The 15,855-nt window shown below is 43.4% G+C and overlaps 2 protein-coding genes across 3 annotated transcripts; both read left to right on the forward strand.

The window, feature by feature from the left end:
- On the forward strand, positions 3,586–10,926 carry LOC8073381. Of its 2 annotated transcripts, none has more exons than XM_021462852.1 (6): positions 3,586–4,209; positions 4,335–4,592; positions 6,739–7,430; positions 7,543–7,629; positions 9,261–10,244; positions 10,423–10,926. In XM_021462852.1, the coding sequence occupies exons 2-6, from the start codon at positions 4,499–4,501 to the stop codon at positions 10,471–10,473; spliced, it is 1,908 nt and encodes a 635-aa protein (XP_021318527.1). In that variant the 5' UTR covers positions 3,586–4,209; positions 4,335–4,498; the 3' UTR covers positions 10,474–10,926. The 2 variants fall into 2 exon arrangements, with proteins under 2 accessions (XP_021318527.1, XP_002446565.1); XM_002446520.2 differs by having other exon boundaries at positions 4,350–4,592.
- Positions 12,392–14,537, forward strand: LOC8073382 (aspartic proteinase nepenthesin-1). The gene has a single exon (XM_002446521.2). The coding sequence runs from the start codon at positions 12,831–12,833 to the stop codon at positions 14,187–14,189; it is 1,359 nt and encodes a 452-aa protein (XP_002446566.1). The 5' UTR covers positions 12,392–12,830; the 3' UTR covers positions 14,190–14,537.

A 15,855-nucleotide genomic window follows, 5' to 3' on the forward strand; every position in this document is an offset into this window, starting at 1 on the left:
CAGTGTCAAAATCTAAAAAAAATTGATCTAAACAAGGCCTTAATTGTGTGCTGAAAGGATGAAGAGTGATGTAAAAGAGGATGCATGCACACCGGTAGACACTTGATGTATCCTAGTCACAGCCATAAGGGCATGTACAACGCGTCGTTTTGAGTCGTCTGCGTCCTGTATTTTTTGCAAAAACAACCTTGACAGACGCTAGATACAGTGAGCCCGTCGTCTCGCGAGGCGACGACGCGGGCTCGTGCTCCTATGCCAAATCGACACCCTTGACACCCACTGTACGCATTGCGTCGATGTAGCAGGCAGCCTCGGCCAGATTTTTTGCGGCGTCTGGTTGATTTGGCGGGAGAGAAAGAACGCCAGCGCAAGAGAAGACAGGCGTGCGCCGGCACCAGAGCAAATAAGCACGACGGCCGGAGGTAGAGAACAGCTAGAGGTGGAGCGGAGCTAGACCTACCAGTTGCAGAACCTACTGCTCAGCTTCGACCTTGAGAACCATAGGAGGCTGGGAGCCTCACCAAGCTAGAGGTCTAGATCTAGCCGTGCTGCTCCACCCCTGGGCCTCTCTCTGCCCCGCGGCCAGAGATGAACTCCATGCTGGCTATGGCACCGTGGAGTTCGACGAACTCTTTTCTCTTCCCTGGCGCTACTGCTCCTGTGTCTTGCCGCCCCGCCGTGGCCGTCGGCCAAAGGCTGCAGATATGAGGAATGGATAAGGAATGGTCGCCCGTCCGCACATGACCAGAAGTGGTCTATTCTATTCATTTACTTTTATTTTATTACTATTTTAATATTTATTTAGTGATAGTATACTTACTTAGGAGAGAGTAGAAAACTTGCAATGTTTTACCGGTCTACTTTTTCTGTGAGTTCAATTATATATCAATATACATGCATCATTGATATATGTATCTATACATTTTATATAATTTTGAAGAGATTAATATATTTTATTATATTCATAGCTCTTAAGAAATATTATAATTATCTTCATCTTATTTATATATGATCTTTTTTTATCAAAAATCAAGATGCAACAAAATGATGTATACAGATCGTTTCTTTCGTGATCATGGTTGTGTGCATGTATTAAATAGTTTATAGACAACCAAATAGATAATCTGTTGTACGAGTTGTCTGTTTAATTGTCTATGTACGTATTTCAAAAACTTATAGACAACTTTCTGTCTATGAGTTGTACATGCCCTAACCTGGTCAGTTTGAGATATCTCGTTATCAATTTAATTAATGTATGTAGAAGGTCCACACCCTAAGATTTAATACAATATAATTATGGCAATATGCAATATGTTACTCGACGCCGCATGTCCGGCTAGGATTTTAACTCACGACCATATCTTGGTTGGTTTGAGATATCTCAATACCAATTTAATTAATTTAATATATCCAATACGTGGTAGTTAAGGAAAGACAGACCAAAAAATAGGGGTGAGAAATTTTGCCTCTTTATTATTATGTATAGATATGTTATATATATGGAAAATCCTTTTTACTTCCCACGTGAGATTTTTTTAAAAAAAAACTCTCATGTGTGCATCTCAACATCAAGTTGTATATGAACCGATAAAATACGTGTACACAAAGTATGTGATCGTACTAGACCATTTAGAACAATATGTATGTAGGTATGCAAGTATACATAGAGTATATTGTTCTTCTTTCATCTCTACAATATTTGAAGGCATCCTAACGGTTTTTGCCGATTCTAGGACAATTTTGCCTTGATAAGTTCTGTTTTGTACCAATATTTCTGGATCTTAAAGGGATCGAAACGCCTAAGACGAGGTAAATTGAGTCACTTAAAACTAAGACTAAAACTTTTTAAAAAAAACCTAGACAAGTTCAATCTAGATGTCTACTAGATTTTTCTAAATGTTTCTATCTCTAGCACAAGAAAAATCTCCACTCTAAGTTTAAATCCTATCAACTAATCGAACAGGCTAGAATAGGAAGGCAAAGCACGTGCACACGCATCAATGAATACAAAGTAAACTGGAAACGTAAATTGAGTTGAAAAATGCAAACTCTTGCATAACGTTTTTCCCCCAAGACATTGAAAAAAGGTCATGCTTTTCGTTAGTCTTTGTCGGAGTCTCTCGCAAGGGCTAAGCTATCAATTAGGTTAACTCCGCATATAGTTCGCAAGCTTTTCCCACATTAAAAAGAAACTAGCAAGGCCTAGAAGGGGGAGTGAATATAGATCCAGTTCTAAAAAACATAGCTAATTCGAAACTGAGTAGTATCCTTGCGGAGGTTCCGAGCATATATGCGATGGTTTTGCTTGGTAGAGTGCAAAACAAATTACATTGGAATATAAATATATGAAACTTGAATCTACTTTTACACTGGCCTTCCTGGAGTTTGTGTTGAGCTATCTGACAAGAGTACAACATAGGGGTATGCCAAGTCCTCGCAACAAGGGACGACAGTCCAAGTGACCCCTCACTGACTCTCTGAGTCACTTGTAGGCTATATCCATAACGTACCCTCTAGTGAATAAGGATAGCTCGTCAGGCCGTGGATCAACCTTCCCCAAGAAGACCCACGGTTAGAAGGGCAAGCCTGGGCAAGACTAGGCAACCATCGCTTGGGGCTCAGGAGCTTAGCCACAACATTGGGTTGGCCATTGGGGAGCCTGAGTCGAGCCCACCCGCTCCAGCAACCACCTGAGCCTTATCTCGGGGCAAACCCATGTCTCGAGAAGACCAAAAGCTAGCTTCGAAATCTATAAAGTTGTTGAAATCCGAAACTTCACGTCTTTTCTTCGCTTATTTACCTTCTTCGCACCGCTAAGTCTTGTTTTTTGTCACTTATATGTCCTCATCACTTTTGTCGCTACTAGTACTTGAAATCCAAAACGATTCTAGTATTCATTGTCGGTTTTCTACTAGACATGTCAACCTTTTACGAGTTAGATGTAACAACAGTTGTTATCCATATATATACTGCTCAATAATATGTTAAGGATCATATGACTAGAATAAGAAAAAAGTTGTTTTGCATGACTATCAAGCAAAGCAACATAATATCCACTGATTTTATTACGGAGCCTAGAGAAAAATATAAATTATACTTCCTCCATTCCAATTCCAAATTATAAGCCGCTTTTGACTTTCTTGGTTCATCCACTTTGCTATGTATCTAGATATGAATATACCAAAAAAAGTTTATAAATAAAGAGAGTATTTCATTGTTTTGTTCATTAGTATAACATTAGTACACATTAGTATGCCGACACTGTACAAACATCCCTTTTTAAGAAAATATATAGTCATAGTAGGGCCTTTTCAGAGTAATATAGCCTATCATCATCCATCTCTAAAGCTAATAAAGCTAGCATCTAGAATTTCATTTCAATCAACAATATTCTACCAAAAAAACTCGACTACCAAAAATGTACAGGTCGTCCACTATCTCGAGAAGAAGAAGATGATGAAGAGATAAACCCAAATGGAATGGACCACCAGAAACGAGCAACCGTCATCGAACTCGTAGGGAGAGACGGAGCGACACGAGACTACTACGAGAGGAGGGCCGGAGCCGGACCGGAGGGGCGCTGAAAGCCACAGTTTGCTTAGGGTTTCTCTCCCCCCCCCACGCCGAGACAGACAAGTACACCACCACACACACACGCGCCCCCCTCCCTCCCCCACGAAATTCACAAAACCACCGGAGGCACAGAAAATTTTCCCAGGGAAAGGAAAAATCCCGTCCGAAATCCAGCGCTCCAAATCCGTTCGTCCCCTAGGCGCTCCCCCGAACCCGTCCCGAATCCCGCAAATCCTCGCTGAAATTCCCCAATCCTCCGTGCTCGCCCCGCCGCCGCCGCCGCCGCCCGCCGCCGCCGCCTCCTCCCTGCGACCCAGGCCCGCCCCGCCTCCTGTCGCAGCCGCAGCCGCTGCCGCGGATTTCCTCCACCCCGAGGGTTTCGTCTCGCTCTCGCTCTCTCCGCGCTACTGCCGCCACAGATTGGCGCGACCGACCCGTCATCCAGGACCGACCTTCTTCCGCCCGCGAGGCCGGGGGGGCTCCTCCCGCGGAAATTCACTCTCGTCCAGAGGCGGCGGCGCCCTCCTATTCATCGCCGCCCCCGCCCCCGCCCCCGCGCCCTGCTGGTACTCGAGTGGCGTGGGGTGGAGATCCACCAGGGCGTGGATCGGTTCCTCTTCGTTTCTTCGTTCGGTGGTGAGTAACCCTAGCTTGGATTGTTCAAAGGATTTCCTTTCCTTTGTTTTCATGTACCCTAAGGATTTGTTCTCGACGTGATAGCCGGCTAATACAATCTAATCCGTGCATGGCTTGATTATTAGGTTTTTATCCTTCAGGCGCGGAATATCAATCTATATAGGCGCAGTAGGAGTTTATATATATCCCCAATTTTTCGGGGGTTCAACTGAACCCCCATGCCCCACGCTAAGTCCGCCCCTGGTGGTGGTGGACTGGATTGGTGGACGCTACTGATTTTGTCGTGGGCATGGAGCGAAGTGAGCCCTCGTTGAAGCCGGAATGGCTGCTACGGCCCACAGTACCTGCCACGGCTCATAAGCCGGCGACTTCGCCCCGCGCAGGTGAGCTTGTCATGTAAATCTCAATTGTTTATTTATTGATATGGATAGCATCCATGTGCGATTCATTGCAGTTCACATTTATGGATGTTACAGCGAGAAGTTGCAACGGATAGGTTTATATAGTATAGTGACACCGGATAGTATAGTATTACAGTGGCAGTTATCCCATCGGTGCCTACATTTATACGTGCCAATTGGTGCCCTCTTTTGTGCATGCTAGCAACTAGCTCAATTCTATGTCGAGAATTTGCTACCCCAAATTCCATGCTAGTTGCTTCAAAACAAGCTTTCCATATACTGTTTTATTCTTTCATTGCGGTATATCAGCAATATGTGCCTGGCAACTGTTCTATTCATTATGCTGCACGTAAATCAGGATGGTTCGTGGGTGCATGTTATATTAAATTTTTGCTAACTATGGTAACTATTGAGGGAAGCTTTTAGGGAGTCATTGCTTTGGATATCATTATCAGCCTTACCTTGTATACTGTGAAACTGATGTTTCTCAGTTTTTTGTGACAATGTAACTGTACTGACTTTTGTGAAGTTTGGGTTTCTTTGTAAGGAAATTTATGTTAGGAGTAGTTTGGGGTGTTCGTTATAATCTTGGAGGTGGTTCCAAGCATTGTTTTTTCGCTTGTCCATTAGCCCTGTTTTGGTGATGCTTTTGTGGTTCGGGTAGTGGCAATCCATCAACCTCTTCTTTGGTGTGACGAAGGGTTACGGTCAGCTGACACACACAATTCTGCCTCTGTGAGAACACACTTGAGCTCCAACCATCAGTATTGTAAATCACTTTAGCAGCCTGCAAGATGATGATCATCTCGTGCTTTCTGTATCTGGATTTTCTTCATATATTCTTGTCTGTTGTATACTCGTATTATGTAGTGCCCCTTTATATATGCAATTACATTTACTCAGCGAAATCAAGGTTTCATAGGGGCTAAGAGAAGTTTCATAGGTGGGTTAGACATGCCTGCTGGGTTTGCTCATTTACTTCAAAAATACGTTATGGACCAGGTTAGGATGGAGGACCTAGACAGCTTTCAATCAATCATTAGATGCTGGGTGTATGGGTGAGCAGTGCAAGATTAGAAGCTAGGGTGCTTGGTGTAGAGCTGTAGAAATAGAGAAGATCAGGGATTTCCAAGTCTGATGCCTTTACTTTCCACCTGCAATGCAACACTAAGCAAACGGCGAGCATCTGGATTAAACATAAATTGATAACTAGGTAAGCCAGTTCACACCATCTCATGCTTTACACAATTGAGAGCAACTCCAAGAGCCTCTCTATGCCCGATTCATAGGAATGCAGATCTTGGTGAAAAAGTGGTCTCCAACAGCTTCTTTAGTTAGATCTCCAAATATTGCCATCCTCTCATTTATCGCTAGCCAAAGATGGAGAGTGGGGTTGGCTCTCTAGAGTGCGCACAAGATATAGAGAACCTATTGGAGGGTGAAAAGATATAGAGAGCATTTTTTGTTCGAATAGCTCTCCAAATGATAGCTTAGAGAGTGAGTTTAGGAAGTGCTCTTTGAGATGCTCCGATTCGAGCAATTAGCCAATTACATATGGGCCTGGTCTGCATGAAGTGAGGCTAAAGTTTGGAGCATGTTTGCCTGGAGACATGCTTCAACTTAACAAAGAGTGATTGATTGTCCTCCTGCAAGGATGCAGAGGGCTCAAGGTTTCTGGTTACAAGGTGAAATAATGGGTCCTGGGGCGGATGTGTGCACACCCTTTAAATTATAACTAGTGTGTTGTTTGAGCTTTATCCTCATGCGCCTGTATGTTTATTTTTCTGCTTGTGACTTGGCTGCTTATTGGTGATCATCATAGTATAAAGATTATATCTTTATGTTTTTGTGCCGATTAAAAAATGATTCTGCTTATGGAATCTCTTGTCCTTGCGCATAAGGAGAACTCTTCATGTACTTATGATATGTCTTTTGTTCTTACCAAGTATTGTTTTCAATGCGACAATGCTGTCTTACCATGTAAACTATTTAGTAGTTTATTAATGCTCAGTTCACAATTTGCGTTTATGTGCATGAATTGTTCTTTACTTGTCAGTGACACTAATGCACATCATGATACTTCTCTTTTGCCTTATGTACTAAGAAGCTCTTTCTTGGATGATTTTAGATGATCATGGCAGGGGTGCTTCATCAAGAAATCGTTCATCAGGGCGAGATCGTGATCGGAGCTCCCAACAGTCCTCGTCTCGGAGAGGTTCAAACTCTAGTGGTTCAAGGCGGAATGATCGAGATGGTACTGGGAAATCAAGAGGCTATGGTAATTTTGGAAAGCACAGCAAGGAAAGGATACAAGAAAAGGACCTGGACTTTCGTGATCGGGAGAGTAGGTTGGTTCAGCCAGATGATCCTTTACGTGATGGGTTTGAGTCCTTTAGCTCATGCAGATCTGAAAAGGACAGGCTTAACCGTACTCGTTCAAAGGTGGCCATATCAAATCGGGCAGTAGGAGTAAGTTTAGACAATGGTAATGTATCTAAAAAGGATAATGGTGTCATCTCCTTTGAGAGAGAATTCCCACACCTTGGTTCTGAGGACAAAAATGGAAAGCAAGACATAGGTCGAGTTCCGTCTCCTGGAATTAGCACCCCAATTCAGAACATACCATTGGTAGTGTCTGATGGCTGGAATTCAGTGCTTGCAGAAGTACCTATGGTAGGGGATCCAATCATTAACTCTGTTTCCTCTTCTTCATCACCCGCTGGTTCTAGTAAACAGATTGAAGTGTCCAACTCTGGTAGTGCATTAAGCATGGCTGAAACAGTGATGCAGTCGCCGTTAAAGATTTCTACCACACCTCAGGTTGTTAGTCAGTATGAGGTTTATGTTTTCCCATTTGCATTTGATTTAATTTTCTTGTTTTGAATATTGTTTATGGCTTTTTTGTGCCATATTGATTGTTCTTTTTATCCAGTTATCAATTGATGCTCAGAAGATTGAAGAAAGAACTATGAGGCAGTGCATTCTAAGACCCCTTACACCATCATCAAACAAAATATCTGTGAGTACCCTGTTTATTGCCTTTGCCCCAATGAATGCTTAATATCTGTTGTGCTTGCCACTTCATGGATATGTTATAAGCTCATTAGACTGTTCCATCTTGTTTGATCACTATCATGCCCTTTTGAGGAAAGCAATTTACGTAGTACAGTTATGTGCAAAGATTTCTTGAACTCTTAACACTTTCCTTTTTATTTAGTGATTTAACCTTTGATATTTATGTCTGTACAGCAGAATATCAAGTTATGCAGCTTACTATCATGTGATCATATTTTGTTTGTGCTATTAGTTAACAATCATAGTCAAAAAATAGTGTTTGACCCCTGGCCCATTTGATTGCCAGATGTTTTATTTTTGAACTAAGATTTCCCAATGTATTATCTAATCTTCAGTTCACCCATGACATAGTTGTTGGCAATTACCTTAGGAGCTCTTAGAGCTGTCTTTTTTACCAGTCACTTATGCAAACAAAGTTACTGGAGAACTGATTGCTTCGTTGTTTAAACAGACATTGTTAGGGATTGGATCTTTCCTGTTTTAAAAATATAAAATCCTGAATATATTATGACATCTGTTAATTAAATTTGCCAAATTTCATATGAACTATATTTTGCAAGGAACATACTTCACAAATCACTTCTATCAAAATTAGAAAGCTTTTTTTTGTCTGTTCAGCTGTTGCATTAGGTCATCAAACTGCATTAGGTCCTCAAAACTGTGTTGAGCTGCTTTGCCAATTTCACTCGGACAATTAAAGGTCATAAGGGAAACCAGAAATATACTTTGAAACATGTGTGCTCCTGATTATTGATTAATCACAACTCCCCGATATATACTGTCACAGTCCATCCTGACATGGACTTCGTGTTGTGCTCGCAACATTTTCATTGGCACCAATTAACTAACATCTGAAAAGTTTTGAGTGGTGAAATTCTGTATGTTGTGTCGCAATGAATACAAGAAACAAAGCTACTTAGTTTTCAGTTGTAGTTGGTACTCTTTTGATTAAAGCAATGCTTTTGTGATTTGAGCTTAATATTACTATTCTCAGAAGCTGTGATCCGTTTCTACAAGCATTTGATCTCTTGTAACTACTTATTGTGACTATTCCACCTAGTCTAAGCTGGCTATAATTCATCTTGTAGCTACTTATTATGACTATTCAACCTATAGTCTATAATTTATCAAAATCTTCTGAAACGATCTAATTTGGAGCAGGATCCAAGTCTTATGAAAGGAGTTAATTTGAAGCAGGATCTTGTTTCCATATTTTTTTGTGCTATCAATAGTCTGTAGTTGTGGATGCTTTAAGTTACTGTGCATATTATTAAATTTATTGGGCAACTGAATCACTTGGCTAAATGATTTTGACAAAGAGATTATTAGATCAAATTCTAAAATCTGAAGCAGTTGGTCAATATTATTGCTTATCTGAAAACCATCTGTTTATTATTGTATTTCATCATTGGCATTGGAATGTGAATATATTTCCTATCTTCACTCACATGCGGAAGATAGCTATGTTTGGGTGAATATCTGTGTTTGTTTGTTTCACATATTTGTCAAGTAATGTTCTGTTTTGCTGAACAAGGTTATGTTCGTTTGAACTAATTTGCTCAGAACACTGTACAGGCATCTAATTCTTTGGATAAGTTATTAAAATCCAAAGGTGCAAGAGCTGGAGAGTCCAATGGTCCGATCAAGGTTGCTCCACAACTGTCAATACAGCCATCTAGCAGCTCTGTTCGCACTCCAGCCAAAACTGAGCTCGTAAAGCAATCTCAATCAGGCAGCCTTCAAGTCCTTAGTCGTGAGCAGAATGGTACTGTAAATACTGCTGCCAAAGACAGCACCAGCAATCCCGTGAGCCCTGTTCTGGGTCGATCTTCTTCAATGGAACCTATGAGAAAGTCTATTGTCAACCCAAAGCTTAAGGTTGGCAGTAATGGCCGTTCTTTGCATCCACTGCAAGGTTCATTTGCTGACAGAAAAGCAAGTGCAAAAGACAAGTACAAATTTTTTGAGTTGTTGCGGAGCAAGTCTGTAAATGGTTCAGGCACTGCTATTGAGTCTCCATCTGGCCTGACTGATGATCAGCAGAACTCTAGTCTTGATTCGCCTTTCAAGTTTATTGAAAATGGGAGCAGTTCCTGTGAAGAAGCAAATTCTTGTGAGGGTTCTCAGCGACACTTGTCGGACAATGAGGAAATCATTCCACCTTCAGAATCTCATGATGTTTTAGATGAGGGATCTCTGGGGATTCAGGTTGACGACAGGGATGCCAGCTCTTCACCAGTACTTGGTGACATAGAAGATATAGCTTCTAAGAAGCCCCAGCAAGACAATGTTGCTATTATGCCCATCATACCTGCTTATGTAAATGATGGTTCTGTGATGCCCAATTCTGTTGACAATGAAGCAAGTTTGTCGTTGGAGGAAGCCAATCCTGCTCAAGTGTTACAGCACATTGGAGTAAGAGAGGAGAATCCTTGTCCTGCTCAAGAGTTCGAGTCCTTTGGGGCAGGTGGGGAGGAAGAGTTGAACCTCCTGAGATCTATGGGCTGGGATGAGAACGAAGATGTTCAGCCTCTTCAGCAGGAGGAGATTGCTGATTGTGTAAGTGTTTGATACATTCTCTAAACCATCGAGCAAAATTTATTATTATGACATATTGGTTGCAGAGTTTAGGAGGCCCTATCTCATAGTTGATATGGTACTCCTTAGTGCATATTACTGAAGTGATGATGAATGCAGCTGTAACTCTTACCATTTCCCTCACCTTTCTCTTTTGTAGCTAAGGCAGAACGCCAGGCTGCAGCAGAAGCTTCAGGAATGCAGGGGCTGATCGCGGAATCAATGGAGCAACGTCACTGTGCTGTCACCATACTGAGACGATGCTGGTGTGGAGCTGCGTTTTGGTACCTTCCGGTCAACTGATCAGGGAATGATTGTCTCTAGCTTAGCAAATGGAGAGTTTTGTTTTTGTTAATGCTTGTTCAGCATTGCGGGGGGAGGTTTCATGGTAGAGCTGATAATTTTCCCCCATTGAAAAGAGGTTTTAGGGTTTTTCTTCCTCATTTTCCCAGAAGGAATACACCAAATGGAAGTCTTGTCTGGTGTTGGAGGCACATAGGTGTGCGTTGCTCTGAAAGAAGAATAGGTTGTCTTTCTTACTTTTCGTCGCCATCTTTTTGTTTTTTTTTTTGGAAAAAGAAGGGGAAAAAAGAATGATCGAGCTTAACATGAAAAAGGTGCACAGGAATTACCTTATGTTAAATCTTGCGTCCCCCCTTTTTTTATTAGGCTTCGTTTTGCTCTCATTGTATCGACCTCTTCGATTTAGTCCCGTACTCCCGTGACATTACATTTAGCCCCGTTACCTTAGGTTAGCACTGTGACCGGGAGGTTTTATGCGAAATTTTGACTTGGAACAAATTTTGTCAAGGCTATTGCTCTAATCTAATGGGAGGTTAAGCTCCTAGTGTGATAGGGTCTTGTTTGTTCGTTATGGTAGCGCTTGTACACGTTGCTCTCTGTCCACAAGCCTTCACGTTTGTCAATAGCGTTCTCGTGATCCAGTCGTCTGTCATAAGATTCTACGGTGACACGGAATCGTACATCATATGTTTTGAGCACCTGCCCCAGCTAGAGGAGGGGGTGCCAGCAAGATGGACGGCACTGATCTACGTAGCAGATTCGTAGGACCAGTCGTCACGACTCAAAAGAAATTATATATATGGAATACTCTATTTGTTTGCAGGTAAAATGTTGCTGTCTCACCTACACCCATGGACGACTCTCAAAAGGATAGCAAGCAGCTCAGAATTGCTCACCGAACCACAGAACAGCTTCGTGATAAGAAGCTCCCATAAAAAGTTGGCCACTCTTTATTCACCTCTCATCTGCGAAATTTCTGGGAACGTTGATTTCGGGATGTGCTTCATGTAAGACTGGTTTTTACGTGTGGCAAGTTTGGCTGCTGGTTCATACTAAAAACCAGTTGTAGCATAGCATGATCGGTCAATTTTTTATGTTTTGAAAATTGGGTGATTGATGTCTACTGTACTTACGGGCTAGTATGGCAGTATTCAGAAAAAGGCAGTCGTATTCGTACGGATGTGACTCGTCGAGTCTAAAATGATGTTTTCAAGCTGATTTGGACGATTGGGCGTAAGCGTAATTGCGTATGCATTACAGTATTACCACCATAGTGTCGATGCATATATTCTTGGAAAGAGAAGTATACACGGGACATATGATAATTGTATGATCTCTGTGTGTGTGTGTGTGCCTAATCACCCACAAACAAGTGCCATCACAATCATGATTTACTTGCAAGGGAAACAAACCAATCGGGGTAGGCCACTCCTAATAGAAGATGAACATGGTTAGGGGCCAAGCAAGAAGCGAATAATAATAATCTAAAAGTCCCAATTGCACCCGCTCGGTTGCTCACCAACTTGGGCTGTTAGGCTAGGCATCATACCCACGTATATATGTTGGCTACCTAGCCCCTTCCTTTTTGAAAGGAGTCAAACAATGCCATATACAGTATATACTTTTCTTTTTCATTGCAAAAAGCTTAGACCTATCGTATATACACGCATTTCTACCATGAAGCGTTTTTGCTTCTAGAGAGCATGTGTAGAAGCAAAAACTTGCAGGAGCGAACGTTGTAAAAGTTCAAGCGTACGGATCAAATTCGTAACAGTTTGGACCTAAAAGGCCACGCAGGTGCATCCTCTCGAAAGTCTCGACCAGCAAAAGGAAAAATGTCACCGAGTACGAACCAAACTAGCGCAAAGGAGAAGCTTGCTGTGCGATAAAGCAGGCACCTCCAATTAGGTCCAAATCCACACATAACAGTCTCCTTCACGGCTGCTTCATCACTGATGGGCTTCCACACCTTCTCTTTCGTATTCGTATCTATCTCTGTCCTGTTACTCTTGTTTTCTCTTCAGAGCTTGTATTTCTACACTTGTTTATTTTGCATAATATATGGTGGTCACAGAGAGTAAACCTAACTATAACTACCAAATCATCTTTATATATTCGTAGTGACAAATATAAGTATGACACACTCGTCGATCTCACCAAATAGAAGCTCAAGAATTAAGCGCACACACACACGCTAGCCTTCGTCTCTCGCTGCTGCCCATCCAAATTCCAAACTCCAAGTCTCCCTGCCAAAGGATAGGACAGATGGAGTCAGTAGCACGGTTGCTTCTCGTGGTGGCCGTGGTGGTGGCCGCGGCGGCCAGTGGTGGCGCCCTGGCCGCGACGGCGACGCCGCCGCACCACCTCAAGCTCAAGGGCGGCCTGCGGGTGCGCCTGACGCACGTCGACGCGCACGGCAACTACTCGAGGCTGCAGCTGCTGCAGCGGGCCGCGCGCCGGAGCCACCACCGCATGTCGCGCCTCGTCGCGCGTGCCACCGGCGTGAAGGCCGTCGCCGGGGGAGGGGACCTTCAGGTGCCCGTCCACGCGGGGAACGGCGAGTTCCTGATGGACGTGGCGATCGGCACCCCGGCGCTGTCGTACGCGGCGATCGTGGACACCGGCAGCGACCTGGTGTGGACGCAGTGCAAGCCGTGCGTGGACTGCTTCAAGCAGAGCACGCCGGTGTTCGACCCGTCGTCGTCCTCCACCTACGCCACCGTGCCGTGCTCCAGCGCCCTGTGCAGCGACCTGCCCACCTCCACCTGCACGTCGGCGTCCAAGTGCGGCTACACCTACACCTACGGCGACGCGTCGTCGACGCAGGGCGTGCTGGCGAGCGAGACCTTCACGCTGGGGAAGGAGAAGAAGAAGCTCCCCGGCGTGGCGTTCGGGTGCGGCGACACGAACGAGGGCGACGGGTTCACGCAGGGCGCCGGGCTCGTGGGGCTCGGCCGCGGCCCGCTCTCGCTCGTCTCCCAGCTCGGCCTCGACAAGTTCTCCTACTGCCTCACCTCGCTCGACGACGGCGACGGCAAGAGCCCGCTGCTGCTGGGCGGCTCCGCGGCGGCCATCTCGGAGAGCGCGGCGACGGCGCCCGTGCAGACCACCCCGCTGGTGAAGAACCCGAGCCAGCCGTCCTTCTACTACGTGTCCCTGACGGGGCTCACCGTGGGGTCCACGCGCATCACGCTCCCGGCCTCGGCGTTCGCGATCCAGGACGACGGCACGGGCGGCGTCATCGTCGACTCCGGTACCTCCATCACGTACCTGGAGCTGCAGGGCTACCGCGCGCTGAAAAAGGCGTTCGTGGCCCAGATGGCGCTGCCCACCGTGGACGGCTCCGAGATCGGGCTGGACCTGTGCTTCCAGGGCCCCGCCAAGGGAGTGGACGAGGTGCAGGTGCCCAAGCTGGTGCTCCACTTCGACGGCGGCGCCGACCTCGACCTCCCCGCCGAGAACTACATGGTGCTCGACTCCGCCTCCGGCGCGCTCTGCCTCACGGTGGCGCCGTCGAGGGGGCTCTCCATCATCGGCAACTTCCAGCAGCAGAACTTCCAGTTCGTGTACGACGTCGCCGGCGACACGCTCTCGTTCGCGCCCGTGCAGTGCAACAAGTTGTGATGATCATCATCACTCGTGTAGTAGGCGATTGTGTATTGGATTGGTCGTCTTCATGTGACGACGCCCGGCCGGGTGGTTACTGGTCAGTGATCAATATATTGACGTGTAGACGGAGACCTATTTGGTCCATGTCCTGGCTTGCGAATGAAATCCCTGCGTTCTCACTTCTCAGGCGTTCAGCAGCGTTTAGAATTACAACTGGCGAAGAAGGAGAGGTAGTGTTCTCTCTTCTCTGCCTGCTTTGGTTTCTTGTACCAGGCTACATATCACTCTCGGAGCTTTACCGCTTCTGAGATCGATTGATCTTCTGGGAGACGTATCGGACCCTGATATGACTCTCAACTGCTTTATAGCCTTCATTCAATAGGGAAACCAAAATCCATTCGACCTCTCCGACTCGTCGAAGTCCATTTGACATTTTAGCTACTCCAATCAGAAAACCGTTTCGTTTTGTTCATCCCTAATTCTGCAAATGTAGCATCACGTTCGGTCATCTTTCCCTATCCGTAGAATGGAAAACTTTTATTTTGTTTTCGCGCCAATCTTGACCAAATGTTTTAAGGCCTGAAACTAAAAACATTCTACTCTTTATTCCGGCCATGAAATATAGAATTAGAATACTGCTTTTTTTTAACTTACTTTAGTCCTTTGGTTTTAAGAAAATAAACAGGGGTATCCTTCTTTTATTTCATATTTGGTGTCAAATGGATCCTGTAAGAATTATTTTACATTGCGTCACGTCAATCACAAAAGTAAATTGAATATAATATAGTATTGATAGTTTGGGGATCAATTAGATTTTATTAAAAAAGTATATTTTGTTGAAAAATGTATAAAAAGTACATTTTAACATCTTAAAATTCAATTAAATATTAGAAAATACATATGAAATTTATTTGAGCTAGAAGAAATATGAAATCAATCTCATGTGTTCTTTTCTTCTTACTGCTTATGTTGGGATTTATTTGAATCTTATATAGTCATTTTTAGAGTTTATTTATTAATAGATGCTCTTGTTATTTATCATAATTAGTCTATGTTGACAACATAAAAGTTTACACGTGTCATGTAATGCCCTCATATTCGATCATATTTAATATGAACACATGCACACTCATAATATGGAAGCACACACAACAATCCCTTGTGAGCACAATTCTTGAGATTAGCAAGTCGTCAGCACATACATCTTAATGTTGATAGTTCATAATATTTTGTTAATTTATTTTCACATAATTCTCTTTGTATAGTCGTGTCATTATTTTGCTACTATTTCAAATCTAACCAAACATAATTCATTTACATATTTATAAACAAGAAAAATAAGGTGGTATGTAGCTAATGGGGCATGCCAAGTTAACGTAGGATAATTAAACAAATAACTAGAGCATCTAGTAGTAAATAAACATTAAAACGAAGATTCAAATAATTCTAAGCTAATATCATAAGACAGAACATGGTTTTAGAAAAAATAAAACTAATTTTATTTTGTTTCTAAGCAAAAACATTTTTCTACTATTAGATTTGGATTTTAGTTGCCTATTTTAATTAAATATTTAGATTTAGAAAAATATACTACCTCCGTCCTGAAAAGAATGCAACTATAGGTTGTGTGCCACAAAAATTATTCACGTTTGACCAAGTTTTTAATAAATAATATTCATAT

Source organism: Sorghum bicolor, chromosome 6, assembly GCF_000003195.3.
Source record: "Sorghum bicolor cultivar BTx623 chromosome 6, Sorghum_bicolor_NCBIv3, whole genome shotgun sequence".
Taxonomy (NCBI): domain Eukaryota; kingdom Viridiplantae; phylum Streptophyta; class Magnoliopsida; order Poales; family Poaceae; genus Sorghum; species Sorghum bicolor.